Source organism: Gymnodraco acuticeps, unplaced genomic scaffold, assembly GCF_902827175.1.
Source record: "Gymnodraco acuticeps unplaced genomic scaffold, fGymAcu1.1, whole genome shotgun sequence".
Taxonomy (NCBI): Eukaryota; Metazoa; Chordata; class Actinopteri; order Perciformes; family Bathydraconidae; genus Gymnodraco; species Gymnodraco acuticeps.
The window spans coordinates 593,982-611,456 of NW_022990475.1; the positions used below are offsets into that span (position 1 = coordinate 593,982).

The 17,475-nt window shown below is 41.3% G+C and overlaps 1 protein-coding gene across 1 annotated transcript; it reads right to left on the reverse strand.

Moving 5' to 3' along the window:
- Window positions 1-395: 395 nt before the first annotated feature.
- LOC117552654 (tripartite motif-containing protein 16-like) lies at window positions 396-2,976 on the reverse strand. The gene has a single exon (XM_034226234.1). It carries the CDS (start codon window positions 2,931-2,933, stop codon window positions 1,254-1,256), a length of 1,680 nt encoding a protein of 559 aa, XP_034082125.1. The 5' UTR covers window positions 2,934-2,976; the 3' UTR covers window positions 396-1,253.
- Window positions 2,977-17,475: the final 14,499 nt, after the last annotated feature.

The following is a 17,475-nucleotide window of genomic DNA, read 5'->3' on the forward strand; positions in this document are numbered from 1 at the left end:
CCCGAATTATACTTAAGTAGGCTACAATACTTGAGTAAATGTACTAAGTTACTTTCACCATTGTTAACTATGCAACTTTCCTTTTTAGAGGATGGGCTTCCACAAGTATACACATTTAAATATAGTGAAATACTCACCACAGAAAGCTAGTCGTTGCATGGAGGAAGGCAGTTGAAGTTAGACTAGAAAATGCAGAAGAAGCTGAATATTGTAACAGCTGAATGGCGACTGCTTTTAGCTACAAACTGCTGAACTTAGCGGAGAAATGTAGAAAAGTGAAATCATTTGAATGAAAATGGTTAAATGTTATGGCACCTTGGACATTATACAAGAAGAACATCCTTTTTTGTTTTTGAAAGACAAACCTTTATTAATATCCAAACAGTTCATTTGATCACACATCCCATCAGTAAAGTCTGTTCAATGATTTCATGATCAGTTTCACTTCATCCACACAATCTGAATCTCAGCTATTTCAAACAGAATCAGAAATGATTTACTTGCTGATTATTATCATGATAATTAATGTTCTATAAAACATCAGAGTGCCCAATTTCTATTTGGACAACAACAACAACAACAACAACAACAACAACAATGAGTCTGCAAAACAATAACTGTAATATTATACAATGTATTTCCCAAACAAAGACTCTAAGCTATTGACAGGAGAATAATAAATGATTGACTTATTGATTATGATCATGACAGTAAGTAATATCATTTTAAATAAACGTGTAATGATGAAATAAGTGTTATAACCATCTGGGGAACTCATTTGTTCATTAATTTGGGCAACAATAATATTTAATCTGTCAAAATAATACATGTGATTATAAATGTCTCTATTGTTGAGAAAGTGGCCAGAATAAAATATCTAACATGAAAGAAGCTCTGGTGCTTTCTCTCTGAGGACTCAAGCTTCAAGAGAAACAACAACATACAAATATATCAATATTCAACACATATTTAGAGCAAAGTTTACATTTTCATGCAGAGAAATATGAGTAGAGGTCAACAGAAACCCTCCTGAGCAGTGACAGCCTCCATGGCTAAACAGACACAGGAAGGAGCGCCGCCTAAAGAAACTCCAACATCTACAGAACAACTCATGAGAAGATGTTAAAGCACATCCCATAATGTTTGATTGACAGCTGATCTCTGTGCAGTGAAGACATGAACAATCAGCTTTCAGCAACAATGATGGACACAATGAGTTTAAGAAGTAGAAGAGTTCCTCAAATGACTTCAGGCTATTTCAGTTTACAAAACTCAGCTGTGGTTTCATAACCATAATAAAGCCAAACTCCAGCATGTAGCGGCTGAGTGAATGTGGTCTGGACTCTGTGGAGGAGAGTCATGGTTTCAGAGATGATGCTGTAGAAGGACAGAATACCTGCTCTGTGATCCAGGTACACTCCTACTCTGGAGGACAGAGGACCTGAGAGGGGAGTGATGATATTGTTGTAACGAAATGAAAAACGGTTTTGGTCCCACTGTAAGGACCAAGATTTGTCATCGTTTCCAAATCCAAATTCACCCCCGAACCCTGCTCTGTTGATATTCTTGTATGCGACTGCTACAAAAATTCCTCCCCCTCTCCACTCCACCTCCCAGTAACAACGTCCAGTCAGACTCTCTCTACTCAGGACCTGAGGATAATAACCAGTGAATCTGTCTGGGTGACTAGAATAAGGCTGTTGTTGTCCTATGTTTGTTGCTTTTCTGCCCCCCTCAGATAATAACAGCTGTGTGTGTGCTGTGTTTGGATCCAGTTTGATCTCCTGTGAATATTCTAAGAACCCAGCTCTGGAGGTGGGCTCTGCTGCTGACAGTAAAACATCCACTTCAGGCGGTGAGACGTTTGTCCATTCCTCTCTCAGGACGTCCTGTAGTTTGTCTCTGACTGCTGACAGGGCCGCCGTCACGTCCTCAAAGTAGCTCAGAGGACGGATGTTGATGCTGGAGGAGTGTGTAGCTTCACTGAGGGCTGGCAGTGAGGGGTAGCTGTGCAGAAACTGGTTGTGATCCTCTGTGTGAGACAGCAGCTTCAGCTCAGCGTCTCTCCTCTTCAGCTCAGCCATCTCCTGCTCCAGCTTCTCCTGAAGCTCTCTGACTCGACTCACTTCTCTCTTCTGCTGGGATCTGACCTGCTGCTTCACATCAGAGCTTTTCTTCTCCATGAGACGGATCAGCTCAGTGAACGTCTTCTCACTGTCCTCCACTGCTTTATCAGCAGAGCCATTGATGGCCTCCACCTCCTGCTGAAGCAGCTTCACCTCCTTCTCTCCGTCCTGGATTCTCTGCTGGATGTTTTGTCGACTCCCCTCCAGCTCTCTCTGCCTCTCAGTCCTCTCTGCTGCAGCTGACACTGTGTCGTGGCCTTTGTGTTCGTCCACAGAGCAGAGATAACAGATACACTGCTGATCAGTGCGGCAGAACATCTTCATAACCTCATCATGACGAGAGCAGATGTTCTCCTGGAGCTTCTTGGAGGGCTCCACCAGCTTGTGTTTCTTTAATGGAGCTACGTCATAATGACCCTGGAGGTGTTTGTCACAATAAGAGGCCAGACACACGAGGCAGGACTTACATGCTCTCAGTTTTCTCCCAGTGCAGACATCACAGGCCACATCTTCAGCTCCAGCATAGCAGAGATCAGCAGGAGCAGCTTGGAGTCCAGTCTTCTTCTTCAGCTCCTCCACTAAAGCTGCTAACATGGTGTTTTTCAGCAGGACAGGCCTCGGTGTGAAGCTCTGCCTGCACTGAGGGCAGCTGTGGATCTTCTTCTCATCCTCTCCATCCCAGAAGCCTTTAATACACTTCATGCAGTAGCTATGTCCACAGGTAGTCGTCACCGGATCCTTCAGTAGATCCAGACAGATCGAACAAGAGAAGGTTTCCCGGTCCAGCTGAACTCCTTTCTGCGCCATTTCTCCTCTCAGTAGCAGCGAGTGTCTGAGTTTCACTTCCTGAAACCTGAAACTATGTGAGCTGTGATCTGAACAGCATGTGTGTGTGCAGAATGTGGCCTATCAGCTCTTGTACTTTACCCATGTGTTGGTTACACCCATCCTCCTCAGTGTGCATCTAAAGGGGAGGAACCAGGAAATACAGAGTGGAGCTGGCTGTGTCTGAGAGCAGGAAGAAGAGGGAGGGCTCATCAAACTCTGACTCATTCCAGGAGGAGGAGCAGCGCTGACACTGAACTGTTTCCTCATTTACAAACGGAGCCTCGCTTACTACCTGCTCTACATTTGAAGACAGCTTTTAGTTGTAAAATAAGTGGGTAAACTTACAAATTCTGCAGGGGATCAAATACTTATTTCCTCTACTGTAAATGTATTGCCTCAATGTCCTGAAATAGCTGATTGATGTAATAGTTGAATGTACAGTAAGTACATACAACAGTAGTTGTATTAGAAGTAGTAGTAGTTGGAGTAGTAGAACTAGAAAATGCATTTCCTGCAGACAATTTGTGTGAATGCTGTAAACTGTGAACATGTGTGGCTGAATTTAGCTGAGAATGCAGAAAAAGCTGAATATGTTATTAGCTGAATGGTAGCTGCTTTTAGATACAGAAACCAAGTAAGTGTGTTGCTGAACTTAGCGGAGAAATGCAGAAAAGTGAAATGATTTGAATCGAAATGGTTACAGCTCAAATGCATTGCAATGACTTTGTTGAAAACTTGAAAGTGAAATGTTAAACTGGAAGAGTAGCAAAAATAGTGAAGAAGCTTAATATTTAAAAGAAAAGGTTTAAAAAAGGTATAAACAACAAAATGTAAAGCCTCAATGTCCTGAAATAGCTGAATAAGTTAATAGTTGAATGGTTTCTACAGCTGAAAGTAGGCTGAAGGAGTTAGATATCAGATGTACGTAGTAGTGAATGAATGTCCATTAAGAGGATAAAATAAATCAAAAAGGCTTGGAAAAGCAGCAGAATATTTGAACTGCAATCTTTTGAACTAACTTGATGGCGAGTGATCTGTCGCCATGGCAACAGCATTTGATGAAACCCAATAATACGCTTAGATGTGTTGATGGCTGCATCGTTACCAAACCTGTGAAGTTTTGGGCCGTTTGGAGCATTTTCACTGAAGTTATGAGAAAACCGTGTTTCATGGTGAGCATTGTGTTGCTATGGCAACGGCATTTGAAGAAATCTCAAAATGGTCAGGTAGATGTCTTCACGCTTCACGGCTGGACTGTTAGCACACATGTGAAGTTTGAGCACTTTTTGACCATTTTCATAGGAGTAATAGCAATATTGTGTTTTATGCCGAGGGATGCTTTGCCATGGCAACAGCTTTTGAGGAAAACTCACTATTGGCACATAGACATGTTGAGGGCTGCCTGGACCATTAACCATTATCTGAAGTCTGGTGCTGTTTTGACACTTTTCATAGGCATTACGACAACATCGTGTTTATTGGCGAGGGATGTGTTTCCATGGAAACGGCATATGATGAGATGTCAGATTTGACGTAGAGCTGTTGGCCAATGGCCGGTGATATACAAGTGAAGATTGGAGGACGATCGGACAGTGTCAATTGGAGTTACAGCGACATTGTGTTTTATGGCGAGGGCACAGCATTCACACTAATAACGGTTAGCAGCCATTAGCTACCAACGGTTAGCTACCAACAGTTAGCAGCCGCTAGCTACGATGCTACTCCAACACTTACCCATTATGGTGAAACAAATAAATACCCAATGTAAAAAAATCCACGTAGGTTGGTCTACGGTTCCGTATACTCGTTATATTACAAATATCAGTTCATATTTTGGCAAACATCGCCTAAATAGTCCGGCTTTCAAACTGGCTACCGTGGTAACCCAGTAAGATTAACACTGGCACATTAGCAGTTTAAACTAACCGTTGAAGCAACACAGAAGATTGATATTTTGCCTTTTTTTTAGACTCAGACACGTCCGATTAATTTGTGTGTTCTTATTCAAGTTTACTGGTTTCGTATTTTACTCTTTCTTGTTTCTAAACGCGGGAGAAAAATGTAAACACTTATTAAAAAACCTGCACTTGATGAGTTGAAAGAAATGACAGGCTTTGTGGATCAGCAATGTTTAAAATCCCTTTTTGGAAGTGCCCATACTTGTATATTAGAAGTATAAGCACATACAAAAGTATTCCTAGTTCAAATCCATATTTCTTGCAGACCTAGGATCTCTGCATGCACCCATCTTGCTGACGTTTTTTGCCACAAGCTTTATAGCCTAATTTCAGCCACAAGACAACACACACCCACTGCTATTCACCAAACCATTGGAATTCAAAAGAAAAATGTTCCAAGGATTTATTTTCTGTGGCTAAGAGGAAGAGAAACACCCCTCAAAAAGTGTACCTGGAACTCATTAGCTGGAAGAGCAAAGGTGAATGTGACTTATTTAGGCTGTATCCACTTCTAAGTAGGCCTACCTGTTTTAGGACCTCGTTGTGCATGCTGGTCCATCTAAGCATTAGCACATAATTAAGATAGGCAGTGGCTCATCAAATAATTACTAATTGAATCACTCTACCCTCAGGCTATCTCAGATCTGTCTTTATGGAAACACAACATGTAAAGCCATAAAAAGTGTGTTGTCATAGCCAGGGGGGCCGCCAGGGATTTTGGGCCCCATGAAAATATATCACATTGGGCCCCACCACCAGGCACAGGCCACGCCAACCAAGCACAATGCTGTAACCACACCTCCAGAACCCAACCGACTCATTTATGCTTTAAATAACTCTACCTGTACAGGCTTGCATCTATCTTGTAGTCCAATACTAACCGCACAATATTTACTGACACTGAGCGGTGAACATATAACACTGTGCAGACATGCAACATTCTACTGCAGTAGAATTCACTATTTGATATAACACTAATATTCCTGACAATAGACCTCAATAGTCATCTTTTATGGTGTACATGCCTTTTTAATAACATTTTTTAATGGAACATTCATAAATCAAAAATAAATATAACTTAAATATGACCACTTAAATTAAAATAAAGTGAACATTAACACCAATATTATCATTTATAAAATGCTATAAAAAAATAACATAAGCAGAAGATTTTTTAATTAAATATACATACCAACTACAAAATAAGCGGGTATTAAAGTGTAAATGGACAACAAAACGGAAATGGAAATGAAAAGGCCTGATGGTGGTGCTAAATCAGAGCAAAACTGGGTGACATACTGTCGCCCTTTAGTCCCTCTCTCTTGTCTTTCTCTCCTTTCTTTTCTTTTTTGAAAGCCTGACTTTGTTAGTCGTTAAGACATCGTACACACGTAAGTACTAGCATCCCTGCTCACATGCTCTACTCTGCTAGAAAATGCGGTGCCGCACAGCGTTTGGAGACAGGACCAAACCATTACATGTAAATAGAGGGGGGTGTACAAAGGCTTTGGATAATGAACTTTTCGAACAAAAATAAGTTAAATGAATCGTAAGTTTAGTGAGTACATTATCAATATAATGTTATATTAATGTTAATTATTGATGATTGATGAAAGGTTACTTAAACATTTTTTCTTAATGTTCTACATTTTTTGGGGCCCCTGTCAGTCACGGGCCCTTAGAATCGTCCTAACTTTTCACCCCCTTACGGCGCCCCTGGTCATAGCACACAAAGCCCCCTGAAAGATATGGTCTGTTCTTTGCATCACTATATATTCTTCATATTTATGACACAAATATCACTAGATACTGGGGGACGTATCTGACAGTTGTCTGACATTACTGACAGATGAATATAATTTAGAACAAAAATAAATCTAATATATTGAATGGGAAGTCAGATATGAGAGATATAGTGTAATTGATCAAATATGAAGTCAAGGTGTTACTGATACTTGTGACCTACTGTCTTACACTGTAGTCACATTGTAATTTTGTATGTCAATTATAAAAACTAAAACATATCTATAAACTTCTGCTTCCTAAATCAATCGTGAAAGTAGAAGTTGTAAAGGTTTGACCTATTGTATGTTGTGTCTTGTCCCTTATGGTTTATTTATTTTTTAATTGTGAGCTATAAAGGATTAAATACAGGAGCAGCATGATATTTGAACACGCATGATCATCAGACAAGTCACCTTCTTGATCCTCACACTGAAATACATAGAGCTTATGTAACGCAGATGTAAATGTTTGCATAAGTAAAAGAACACATATCTCCTTTGGAAATATCTCTTATCAGAGGTCTTTATTCCAGTTTGGTAAAGCCAACAGTTACTCTCCAAAGTTACATTCAAACAATCTTTCATTTACCTGAACCTCAGGTAAACCTCCACGTCCCCAGTTCAGACCTTTATTCCTCTGTTGGTCTCACAACGATCACAACAAGAGTGATTTCTCCCTCTTATCATATTCTTTAACATTCCAAGCATACATATTTATATTCACTATTTGTACAATATATTGTCATCGAGTCCATTCATCCGTCCACCCCCCCCTCGTCCACATGCACACACACAAACACTGTACAGATGTATCAATGGAATCATGGTTCAAAGACGGTTGGCCTTAACATTTAATATCCACGAGTCAAGGAAAGACACAGCTGAGTACCATTTGTTTGTTTTTCAAGTTCTGGCTGCTGCAAGGTGATTTGTTCATAAAGCCAAATGGAGAAGGCGGCGTGCTATATGACAGAGTGAAAGCCTCTCATGTGTTCAGAGGACCCTGGTCCAGTGTTTCAGGAATACAGGAAGAAGAACAAAGAGAGAGATGGAAAGAGCGTTTAAAGGAATGACAATTATTCACCATGTTATCTTGAATTCTTCATTAAGAGCTTACTATTTAAAGCACTTCCACATGACTGGTCTCAAGGAGGGTCAAATAATGCTCAAATGTGAAACTTTGATGTCCAGCCAACTGATGCTTTGGTCTCTGTGCAGTAGACGAGGCGTTTATGGCCCTGTATTAGGAATCCAGTGTCGGACATTTGGACGCCAACTATTGCAGTAAAGTGGCACAAACGCAGCTGCAGGAGAACATGAGATACTGAAAAGTGCAAACCTGTTTCTTGGTCGCTAGTTCGATACATCTATGGTTTGGTTTATGACACATTTGCGTAGCTTTGGTCCGGAGGTTGTACGAGAGGAGAAAGCCAGTGACTACAATTTGAGAGGAAGAGAAGCTGAGCCGAGCCGAGCCGAGCCGATCCGATCCAGGCTGTGTTCGGCAGGGCCACGCTGGGTTAGGAAGAGCTCTGCGTTGGGAGAGTGAGAGAGAACAACAAGAGGCTCGTCCTCCAGCGTCTCTCTCTACCTGCCGAAAATGTTCTCGTACTCCAGCAGTATGAGCTCCACGATCTGGTTCTGGTACACCATGTGGACCGCGATGTTCCACGTCTCCTGTTCGGGGCGCAGCAGCGTGGGGCCGTACACGATGGCCACGCTCTGAGTGGTCATACGGTTCTCCTCGCCGTGCTCGATCACCCTGGAGAGGACACATCATTTGGAATTGATAATAAATCCTGACATAAGATAAGACTTTATTTATCCCGAAGGAAATTGATGTGCCAGAGTTACAAAAATACAATAAACACAGCAGCACAATAACAAAACTGTACACTAACAGTGCAGTAAAACTGCAATTAAATATCTACAGGAAACATAGACGGTCACATAATGAAGTAAATATTCACAGTATTCGTGGTTGCAGATACGTAATAAACACAGAATTCTCTCAGAAATACTCTACTGTTTACAATCTGCTCCGTAATGCTGTCGTATTTTTCATAATCAGATATGTATGATGGTTTATTTAGGCCGTTGTAGGTGAAATATACAAACCTGGGCAGGGGAGTAAAGAGTAAACAACTCAGAATTTCTTAGACGTATTTATACATTCATTCGTGATTTATTTTGTCATTTTCTGAAAATATAGGTGTACATTTATAGAATGAGAAAAAGCCTACAAATATGGAGGAAAAACTCAATATTCTTTCATTATTATCAACTCATAAATCCGCTATACTAGTATTACAGAGTGACGATCGTATGCCTCAACCAAATTCTTCCAAATTGTCATCAGCCTATTTTTATCCTATTTTTGAAATTGTCCTAATTAGTAGTTAGCTTTCATCCAGTGGCGGACTGGCCATCTGTAGAATCTGGAGAACCACAGAACGGCCGGTCGTCAAGGGCTGTTGACGGCCGGCACTTTAAAAAAAAAAAAGGTTTAACGTCATCATTTAAATTGCGCTGACGGCCGACAGCGGCCGCTAATGCAGTTGTGTGGTTCTTATGTCAAATAATCACACGAAGAAGAAAAAAGACCGGCCACACGAAGGCCCATTCCCAAACCGCCCCCTACACCCTACCCCTCCGTTTGCGCGTTCACGCGGAGGGTCCGCCATATTGAGGGCTGTTCCAAAGCAACGAGTGTGGAGGGGGAGTGGGCTATCAAGCCCTCAAACAGCGAGTCTGCAGCGGTGCTGACTTGAGACCGGTCTCTACCTGACCGGAGTCACGCTGTGTGTGTCTGTCAGGAAACACGCTGTTTACAAGTAATTCCAGCAAACATCCACTGATAAACTACGATGTTAACAACCTCATGATAACCTCATATGTTTTTAACTTAGGATCATACCTGTGTTTAGTCTAGAAAAAGGTAAATGTGTGCATTTTATTATAAAGTTGTGTATATTTACAGACCGTTGCAAAAACTAAGAAGCTTATAAACATCAGGTTTAAAACTAAAAGAGCTTTGAAACACAATGAAAGAGTTTTGGAGTTTTATTTGAGTTATTCATTTAAACTTTTTGTCTAAGAGATGCTGATTTGAAACCGTTGTTACATACAGTTACGGCATTTCCTGTTTCTGCCGGAGAGAGGGGAGGCCGTCCCAAAGCTTGCTGCTGTGTTTACTCCCTCCATCTGACAGGAGGGAACCTCGTTGAGCTGCGAGTGTGTGCTACAGACGGAGTTCACTCCATCACGGAGGGGTAGGGTCGAGGGAGTGGTTTGGGATTGGGCCGAAGAGAAGGGATTAGACGCCGCGGCAGACAGGGAGAATGAAAAAACATGGATACAAATCAAAGAAAACGAAAAGGAAAAGGTGGGGCCGAGAAGGCAAGATAAATAAAGGTGAAGTCACTCGCAGGTGAAGCTTATAAATGTCGCAAATCGACAGACCTTTTTGGCAGCAGCGCTACAAACACTATCAGCAGCAGCTTAGAACAAGTGCAAGATGATGAAGAGAATGATGAGGGCACGAGTTCAGATATACAGCCAGCCTCCTGCGTTCATGATGAGGGACAGAGTTGAGCTGCTGGAAGAACCAGCTCAACTGGCACATACAAGTGCAGGGCAAGAGCAAGAGGTGGGTGAGAATTATCCCTTGAACTCAGTGGCGTTTTCTCCTGGAGGCCAAGGGAAGCCAGGCTTCCCCTGTTTTTTTGCATTGTAGTTATAATATTAGTAAATAAATAAAAACACTTAGTTTAGTTTCGGTAATTATTCTGCCGGCCCGTCTCTCCCCAATTCTCATTGAGTATTTTACAAAGAGTGAAACAGCGCCCCTCTAGATGTTATGGTGAAACAGTAGATTGCACTCTGTTGCGAGAGGAGGCTAGCCAAAATTGGCTTCCCTTGGTGAAAAAAAATTGAGGGATTGACCAATCAGATGAGGCTCACGTCATGCCTCACAATCCAATCAAATCACATCAACTTCAGTTCGTACTGTAACTGTCATCACAGCCCTTAAAAAGTAGCAAGCAACTGAAGCAAGTGCAATTATGGAGGGTGGAGATTTGGAGTATTTCATCAAAAATAATTGTACTAAACTTCCGCTACAGCAGGAACTAAAAATGAAATCTGATGACAGGCCAATGATCAAACTGGAGCTGTGTACAGACAGGGAAAAAGGAGTGAATCGGACGTAAAACTTTAAATAATAAACAGCGGATTTCTAACATTTGACATTTCATGTGGCCGGACTGGGTCAGTTTCCAGGGCTGCATTTTAGTCCCAGTCCGCCCCTGCTTTCATCGCACATTTCTGATCAGTTCATCTTTAAGTCACAGTCCACATGTGTGCCAGATCTGAAAAGGTTCCCTCTATGCATTCCTGGGAGAACGAGGCGTACGGACAGACATATGTTTGAAAGTTATTTCTGACGGACAACTCAAACATATTATGCCTCAGGCCGCAGATGTCGCCAGAGAAAGGCATACAAAGGATGAACAGCACGATCCACTCTACTGGATTCTGCCCAAATCTGCTCAAAATGCATGCAAACATCTCGCTGCATCCATACTCCTGCAGTTGTGTTGTTCTGGATTCATAGTGAAGTGTAATAGATGTTCTGCACTCTTATTGTTATGTATTTAATATAATGCTGTCAAAATTATCGCGTTAACGGCGGTAATTAATTTTTTTAATTAATTGCGTTAAAATATTTAACGCATTTAACGCATGTGCAGAATGGCCCGCCCCATACATCCCACCAGTGGCAGCGCCAGGGTATGGCTGGGGTAGGCTACACCCATACCAAGAAATGGCTTAGCCCCACCATGAAAAATGATGTTAAAGTAAGCCAAATAAAGTCTGCCAACTCACGCGGAGTAAATTGCACAGACAGCAGTTAGTAAGATTGATTTCAGTAGCCACTTGTCTGGAAATACAGAAGACCAGAAACGGTTTTGAAAACTTTTGTCACGTAGTGATCGTCTTCTCAATAGAACATCTTTGATAATGTCTTCTGGCCAATCAGAATCAAGATAACGACGTGGTGTTGTTGCAGGAAGTGCCGACGAAGAATACTTTTGCTGTAGTACAGGGGTGCACATAACTGGTACGCAGGTTATGTGCGTACTGAAATGCGTACTGTCACTTGTGTCACAAAGCGCATTTGCGTACCGACGTACTTGTGAAGCTTTTCCAGAAGGCGGTTAGATCACCGGACGACAGAGTCGGTCTCCGTGTGCACAGACAGGGCTGCTGTTAACGTCGGTCTGTACAACGGAATTGTGCCAAAACTACGCCAACCGGCTGCGGAGGGAGACTCCCCCCTTCACTGGAGACCTGCGCTAAAACAGCTGATCACAACGTTCACACTCTGTGGTCACGAAGTTCTCCACTGCCCCCCCTGTCGACTTTCCTGAAGTACTCCCCCGTTGATAGAAATCAACACGGAATAAATTAAGACCCCACGGTTTGATGATTGATAGGTGTGTGGGCTGTCTTTCATTTTGACACGCAGAAAAATGTTATAATAAACATAGATACTATATGTTAAATGGATATATCCGACTTCTTTCATGTATCTTTCCATTCCCACAACAATATACATAAATAAATTGCATATTTTGGACATAGTTCGAATGGTGATTAATTCATTTTTAAGCTGTGATTAATCTGATTAAAAATGTTAATCGTTTGACAGCCCTAATTTAATATAAAGTGAAATACCCATGAAGTCAGAAAAGAAAAGAGACTAACTTAAGGAAAACATTTCTGAACCAGTGAGAGTTCTTCATTTGCACATAAACTTGGTACAATATTTAAAGTTGTGACGGTGTCGCCCTCTGCACACATTTAACGCTTTGCATTTTATTGATTTGTTTTGCCTTTTATAGAGTGGCAAAGTCCCTCCCCTTCCGGTGGACCTCCATGGGACCTTATTTCGGAAAAATTATGTATTGAAGTCAATGGAAAGAGAAAGATTATCTTTCGATCCCGTTTGAATTGTGCCACGAATTAGACATATGATGTTTGTCAATTTAAAAGATAATTAAAAAAAATAATAAAAATGTGTCGTAAAACTGTGAAGTAACACATTTGTTTGTGTGAAACGCTCAATGAACTACATCTCTGGTCTCTCACAGCAACACACGTCACCAAGATGGCCGTCACTACTGTCTTGTCAACAAAACGATTGACTACCCTCACTATCACCACAATGAAACACGTCCAGAAGAATGTCATGCAAAGCTGCCTGCCTGCCTTCCTTCCTTTGATTCTCTCTGAACTGCCTGGTCTTTTTAATGTTTAATGTCAACCATTTGTGCAGATAGCATGAAGTACAAAAGATCGGCGATCGCCGATGCTAGCGTTAGCATTTCTCCCCTGGGCTTAAATTGTGTATTATAGAATGATCACACCGGTGACAGTACTCTTCAAAGGGTTCACGAAATATGACTACTACTCTTACTGTTTAACATTTTGGGTTACTTCTTGTTACTTCATATTAAGGCTAATAAAAATTACAAGGCTGTAATGCTAACTAACGTGCTAGCTACTAGCTAGGTAGCTAACTTGATCCAGCCACTCCTGGTCCTTTCATCAGACTGGAATCGAAAGAACGAGCAAGACCCATTGCTGGAATGATAACAACCTGGTACTAAGCACACAGGCATCTTGTTAAAGTTATCTTATCTTAGCCAGCGCCATATAGATAGATTATATCTATATGGTGCTGATTTTAGCTATCTCTTAGTGGAGGAAAACAATTGTGACATCACTTACGCGACTGGGATTTGTAGTCTTTCTCGTTGCGTATTTTTCATAGTCTTATATTTCAACAGTTTTACGACAAACTGTGATTTTTTTTACATGGAAATAATTTTTTAAGACTGACAAACATCATATGTGTCATTCATGGCACAATTCAAACGGGATTGAAAGATACGTTTTCTCTCTCCATTGACTTCAATACATTATTTTCCGAAATAAGGTCCATGGGCCGGAAGTAGATGGGCGTGACTTCGCCACTCTATACCACACACTGCAAGTCTGAAATGTATTAATGAGATGACTGGAAGTTACACTGCAGATTTAAACACTTATAAACACAGCTCAAGTCTTTCAAAGCTAGAAATATTCAAGCATAAAAATCAGTGCCTGTTAAATCAAAGGGAAAGCAATCATCTAAGACAACATTTGTGAAGCAGATAAGATCAACTCAGCCTACAAGACACATCAATCCTGTGATTTTTGGTCATAATCCAGGCTCTATGTTCACAGAAGGACATCACAGTGTTTGAGGGCCTATGTCGGTTACAATTCAGCGGAAGGGTGTATTAGTCCGGGGGATAACTCATAATAAAGTTGTAAATTATCAAGAAAGAAACTGTGATAGTGTTTGAAGCTTGTTCTCCCCCAGCTCTCTTATGGGATGTCCGGCTGGCGATACTTCGTCTGCCCGGTGGAGTTCAACAGCGACTCCAACCGGTTCCAGCTGGACTGCGAGCCGTCGTAGATTTTCCAGCTGCAGGACTACACCCTGCCCTCAGTCCTGGGCTGCGTTTCACTTCTCTAATTTTTCATTTCCTCGCTCCTCGGTCTCGGTCTCACCGGAACTTGATTTGTCTGCGCCATCTTGAGTAGCGTCCCAGTGGCCTTATTTTTGCCGGAGGACCGAGGATCGAGGAGTGATAATAGAGGAGCGATAATCGAGGAACCACCAGAACATCCTTCGATGAAATCCTCAGACACTCGCCCCGCCCCCTTACTGTGTATCGCTCACTGATTGGACGATGCAGTGCATGCACTGATCTGATGCTTCTTGACATGAGAGCAGTTTAACAGCGGAGTGAAGAAAATACATGAACCTCACGGGAGTCACTCCTCAGTTTATACAGTTTTGTTTCAATTAATGTATCATTTAGTTACAAATATGATATCTGAACAACAAAGTGGTCAAAAATCATTTTTTTCATTTATTGGAAACATTTTCATGATCGCTTTTTTCGTTTTATATTTTCATTTATTGTCATTTCCATTCAGTCAGTCATTAAGTATGTTAAACTAATAAAGTATGCGCAGTCATTGTTCTTCTCTCATCCATTTATTCAGGGACATGAACCAGCATGGCAGTGCTGCGTAATCAAACAACATGAGACATACAGTATAGCGCTCCGAGCTTGCTTATGACGTCACAATGGGACGTACTATTAAACATGGAGTAAGGGTGCACAATGGGACGTACCATTAAACATGGAGTAAGGGTGCTATTACAAAGTAATACTTAACAAAGTACTATTTAAAATGTTAATGTGCTACATATCCACACAAACAAAGTGTGCAATCCAATGAATGTTAATCTAACTGGGTTTTGATAGGCCAGATAACATATCTCTTTTTCTTCTCTCAATTATTTTTATTTATATTGTGCACTCTAATCAATATTAATCTAACTGTTGTTTGTTTATACATGTTAAGAATAGCGTTTATCTTTTTTGAGAATGAGATTTTATTTTATTTATTTTGGTCTACAACAGATGATACAAATGTGTATGTCAGTAAATGTGTACTAACAGAGCGTTTGTGAAGATAACAGGGACAAAGCTGCAGCTGTGCGGCGTCATCACAAACGGACGTCGCTTCATGTGACGCTCCGGAGGAAAGGACGTCCCATTGCTCTTAAAACTAATTTCCCTGCTTTTCGTGGTTTCCTTGCGTCTCTCCGTGCTTCCCTGGTGGGAGGGACTAGTCGCAGGGAAACAACGCAAGTGAGGTACGCAAGGAATCCATTTAACCGTAGTGAAACGCACCTCTGGAGTCCTTCACCGGATGGGTAAGACTCTCCTGACCTCCATCTGTCCTTCCTGTTTTCTGGCATCACAAGTCATATAAACATGAATGTAACTATGAAACAATAAAATCACTATATTACAAATCCAGTATGTCAAAAAACAAGAGGGATCCGTAATATTTGTAGAATAATTTATTTGTGGCGCAACCTTTCAAACACTTTAATTGTGTCTATTATTTAGTTTTAATCCTGTGTTACTCATTAAGTAAAGTTAAAATATATCTAAATGTTGTTTCTGTCACGGCTGGAGGGCAAGGTACACAGGACCCAAATGCAGAATATTGTTCGAAATCCAAAATACTTATACTGCGGAACTAGGCCAGGCAACAAAGTAAAATAAGACAAGGCAAAACACAAAAATCCCTCCAACAACATCAATAATCTCACAAACGATAGACAGACAAACTAGAACTTAAATGCACACAAGACTAATCACACAAACAAGACACAGGTGAGGAGGGAGGAGAAAACCGTGACAAGGTGAACACAATCAGGTAATTATGGGCTCAGAACAGTCTCATAATACACACATGCACTCAGAGAATTCACACTTGTATTTCATGATCCGCAAAAGGATTCACACTTGTATTTCCAGGTCCACACTTGTGTTTGTCAATGCACACATAAATGTGTTCCGTTTCATATACATGTAAATAAAATCCAAATACAGAAAAAAGTTTTACATATGTATTTTTGATCCATGAAAACGTTCTTATTGCAGAGAAGCGATCCACACAGAGCGTAGCACTGCTGTAATGGAACAATCCAGGTCAGAGGCCTGAACTACGAAGCAGGATTTTCGCTTAGCGGGCTAACTTCAGGGAAAACTCTGGGTTTCCGGTCCTACGACGCTGGTTCTCTTTTTAGCAGGCTAGATCTCCATGGTAACTTATGGTGTGCGGCTAACCTGCCCCGGAGCAGGTTAGGTTGTAGGCTAAGAGATCAACTCAGTGAAAGCACTGCCTGCTGACCAATCAGAGCTCCGTGTGCGGAGTTTAAAGCGATCAAGTTATATTACAGAATAAAGGAAATACAGAAAAACTGCCGTTGCAGGAAAGACGGCCGGCAAAAATCAACTGACTGTGTGAACGTGCAAATTAATAGAATATCACCTCCCATCTTCAGAGCAATGACTATTGTAATATTAGAATTAAGAAAGCTTACTTAAATATCTGCCACAGCATAAGTAACCGGATCAAAGTAACATTACGTACAGTCCGCGGCACTGTGAGTGCAGACGTCGATGTGTCCCATTATCATTCATATCACATCATATCACCATAGGGTTAGGTGTATCATATGTTTCCTTAGCTGAGTCAGCTGAGCCGTATCTGGCTGTGCAACACTTACAGTGTCACATACTGTATGCAGAAGTATTATTTTAAGCAACACATTAAGTTGACGAAACACTCGAGTCAAATGTAGCCTAATTAAAGTCAGATCGTGTCTTGGACGGGGCAGTGATATCATAAACCTGTTAAGGTGTGCAACTCGATTTTGACAGGATAACAACTGGTGACTTCTAGAATTGTGTGAGTAACATTCTGTTTTTAGACTTCTCTGTTTCAGTGTGTGTACTCTGTATCAATGCTCTGTAGTTGATCTGACTGAAATTGTGATTTTAAATCTCAAAACCGTTACAGTATTATTATTACATGTCACTTGTTAGACGCTTTTATCCAAAGCGACTTACATACTGTGGGCAATCCCCACCGGAGCAATTTGGGGTGAAGTGTCTTGCCCAGGGACACAACGACATGCTGGCTGCAGTGGGGTTTGAACCTGTGACCCCCTGATCCCAACACCAAGGCTCTATCCACTGCACCACACGCCTCCCAGTATCTGTCAGGCAGAAACTTGGGACAAGTAATTTGACTGAAACCTTAAAACTGAACTAACTGACTGCTAGGGTTAAC